We start from the raw sequence: 2,570 nt of genomic DNA, 5'->3' as shown, positions 1-2,570 counted from the left end.
GGAGCTTGCTTGGCCAGTGAATTTTGGAGAGCTTAATGTGAAGTTTAATGTAATAATGTAATTAATCGGTATCTGAAATAGAACTATACATAAATATACAATAAATGATTACAGTTCAATACTATTATTATCAGTATTAATACTGAGAATAATGACAGAAATTCTAACCCTCTCCTGACAAGGGCTCTGAGTGTGTGTGTGTGTGGGTGCGTGTGTGGGGAAGGAATTTTTGAATACAAATCATAAGAGAGCAATTGTGTAACAAAGAAAGTGAGATATCTTGCTCTAGTGCTTAGTAAATTTACATGCTTCGCTTCTCCAGGCTGTGCTTATGTGAAACTTCTAAAGACTATTAGTCAGATTTCATGGAATTTCAATAATGCAAAAGTCGGGGAAAATATTTATTTAGAGGAAAACAGCATTATGTTCCCCTTAATTTTAACAATTATGTGCAACCTGAACTTACAAATTGAAGACGGTAACTTTTTATATATAATTATGCTCAAGCTAACAGAGCATTTTAGTTACAGTCTTAGTTACAGCCATGAAGATTGAATCCTAATGGATGTCGAGGGTAAAGATAAATGTTAAGTGTGCACCTATCTGCCTTTTAAGGGAACATGGATTTGTATATCCTTCAGAAACCTGAGCTCACCTGAAGAAGTAGCGCACTATCCATAGTAATGTGAAAATCAGGAGGCTAGGGGGGATTTTGTAGCTTATGAGTTGATTAACAACTAATAAGACACTTTTAAGAGTGAATTTGGGCGCCAGGACAACAAGCATAAAAAGTGGCACTGCCTTGGGCACAGCAAGATACACTGAGAGTGTGTGAAGGAAAGGGAGCTTGGAGGAAAGAATGTAAGAGGGGCTGCTGAGAACCTGGAACCTGCATGCTGCAGAGATGGCACTTTGGGGACTGGGACTACAAGTGAAATGGGCAAGCCAAGTGGGCGCCTCAGATGCACATCCCTGCAAGCATCCCCTTCCTTAGGCTTTGTTTGCTCTTGGTGTCCTGTTGTATTTCTTTGGTAGGCTGACTCATGATCCAAAAACCTGTTTTACAGTAAATTTTCTGCCAAGAAAAGGAAGCATTTTCCTCCAGCAATGAACTCCTCGTTTCACCCACACTTTTTGGATCTCAACTTGAATGCCACAGAGGGCAACATTTCGGGACCAAATGTCAAGAACAGGTCTTCCTCATGTGAAGACATGGGCATTGCTATGGTGTTTCTGACTCTGGGTCTCATCAGTCTCCTGGAGAACATCTTGGTCATTGGGGCCATAGTGAAGAGCAAGAACTTGCACTCACCCATGTACTTCTTTGTGTGCAGCTTGGCTGTGTCTGACGTGCTAGTAAGCATGTCCAATGCCTGGGAGACCATCACCATACACTTGACAAATAACAGGCACCTGGTGATAGCGGATGCTTTTGTGCGCCACATTGGCAATGTGTTTGATTCCATGATCTGCATCTCCGTGCTGGCTTCCATGTGCAGTTTGCTGGCCGTCGCAGTGGACAGGTACGTCACTATCTTCTACGCCCTGCGCTACCACCACATCATGACGGCAAGGCGCTCGGCAGTGATCATCGCCTGCACCTGGACCTTCTGCACGGGCTGCGGCATCGTCTTCATCATTTACTATGAATCTACTTATGTCATCATTTGCCTCATTTCCATGTTTTTTTTTACCATGCTGTTCCTCATGGTATCTCTGTATACACACGTGTTCCTCCTGGTGTGGACTCCTGTCAAGCAGATAGCAGCACTGCCTGGGTATGGGGCTGTGTGGCAGATGACCAGCATGCGTGGTGCTGTCATCCTGGCCATGCTACTGGGCATCTTTATCGTGTGCTGGGCCCCCTTCTTCCTCCACCTCATTTTAATGATTTCTTGTCCTCAGAACTTCTATTGCTCTTGCTTTATGTCTCGCTTCAATATGTACGTCATACTTATCACGTCCAGTTCTGTGACTGAGCCTCTGATATATGCCTTTTGCAGCCAGGAGATGCGGAAGACCTTTAAAGAGATTATTTGTTGTTGTGGCTTCAGAATCACCTGCAGATTTTCTAGCAGGTACTGAACAAAAATGTCTCGTCCTTGCTGTGGTTCTTTTTTCTCCTGTGTTTACTTTATCACAGGTCAATTAGATGCAGCCAAGGGGTAGGCAGACCATGCATTCTCTTTGTTTTCTGTCTCAAGCTTGTGCTTAAGATGTACACCTTTTTTCTGTGGCCACTGTTGTGTCAACTAGGGACATGGTACTTACCTTTTGGGAATGGTTTGTGACAATTGACTACTGTCCTTTCTTTGTACCACATTTTTTCATACCACTTTACTGGGCCATCATGCCCACCCTTGCTCTTGTCAGCATGTGTGTACAGGGAAGGTAGAATGGCCCAAGTGTAAGTCTCAGCAGGAGTCGGAGCATCCTGACGGTCATGTAAGAGGCGTTGTGAATCTCTGTGTCATATTTGGTCTCTCTTTCTCCCCAGAAGTAGGGCCGTAGCTCTGCTGGATGCTTCTGGGAGTCACACACACTTTTCAGGGGCAGAAGAGAGTGGTCAG

At 44.2% G+C, this 2,570-nt stretch overlaps 1 protein-coding gene across 1 annotated transcript; it reads left to right on the top strand.

Annotated features, from left to right (window-relative positions):
- The first annotated feature begins 1,107 nt into the window (after nucleotides 1-1,107).
- On the top strand, nucleotides 1,108-2,085 carry MC5R (melanocortin 5 receptor). The gene has a single exon (XM_049901299.1). The coding sequence runs from the start codon at nucleotides 1,108-1,110 to the stop codon at nucleotides 2,083-2,085; it is 978 nt and encodes a 325-aa protein (XP_049757256.1).
- The last annotated feature ends 485 nt before the right edge of the window (nucleotides 2,086-2,570 follow it).

This window comes from Elephas maximus, chromosome 11 (genome assembly GCF_024166365.1).
Source record: "Elephas maximus indicus isolate mEleMax1 chromosome 11, mEleMax1 primary haplotype, whole genome shotgun sequence".
In the NCBI taxonomy this organism is placed as follows: domain Eukaryota; kingdom Metazoa; phylum Chordata; class Mammalia; order Proboscidea; family Elephantidae; genus Elephas; species Elephas maximus.
The sequence above is the reverse complement of the archived record's forward strand: the minus strand, read 5'-3'. Positions and strand labels throughout refer to the sequence as shown.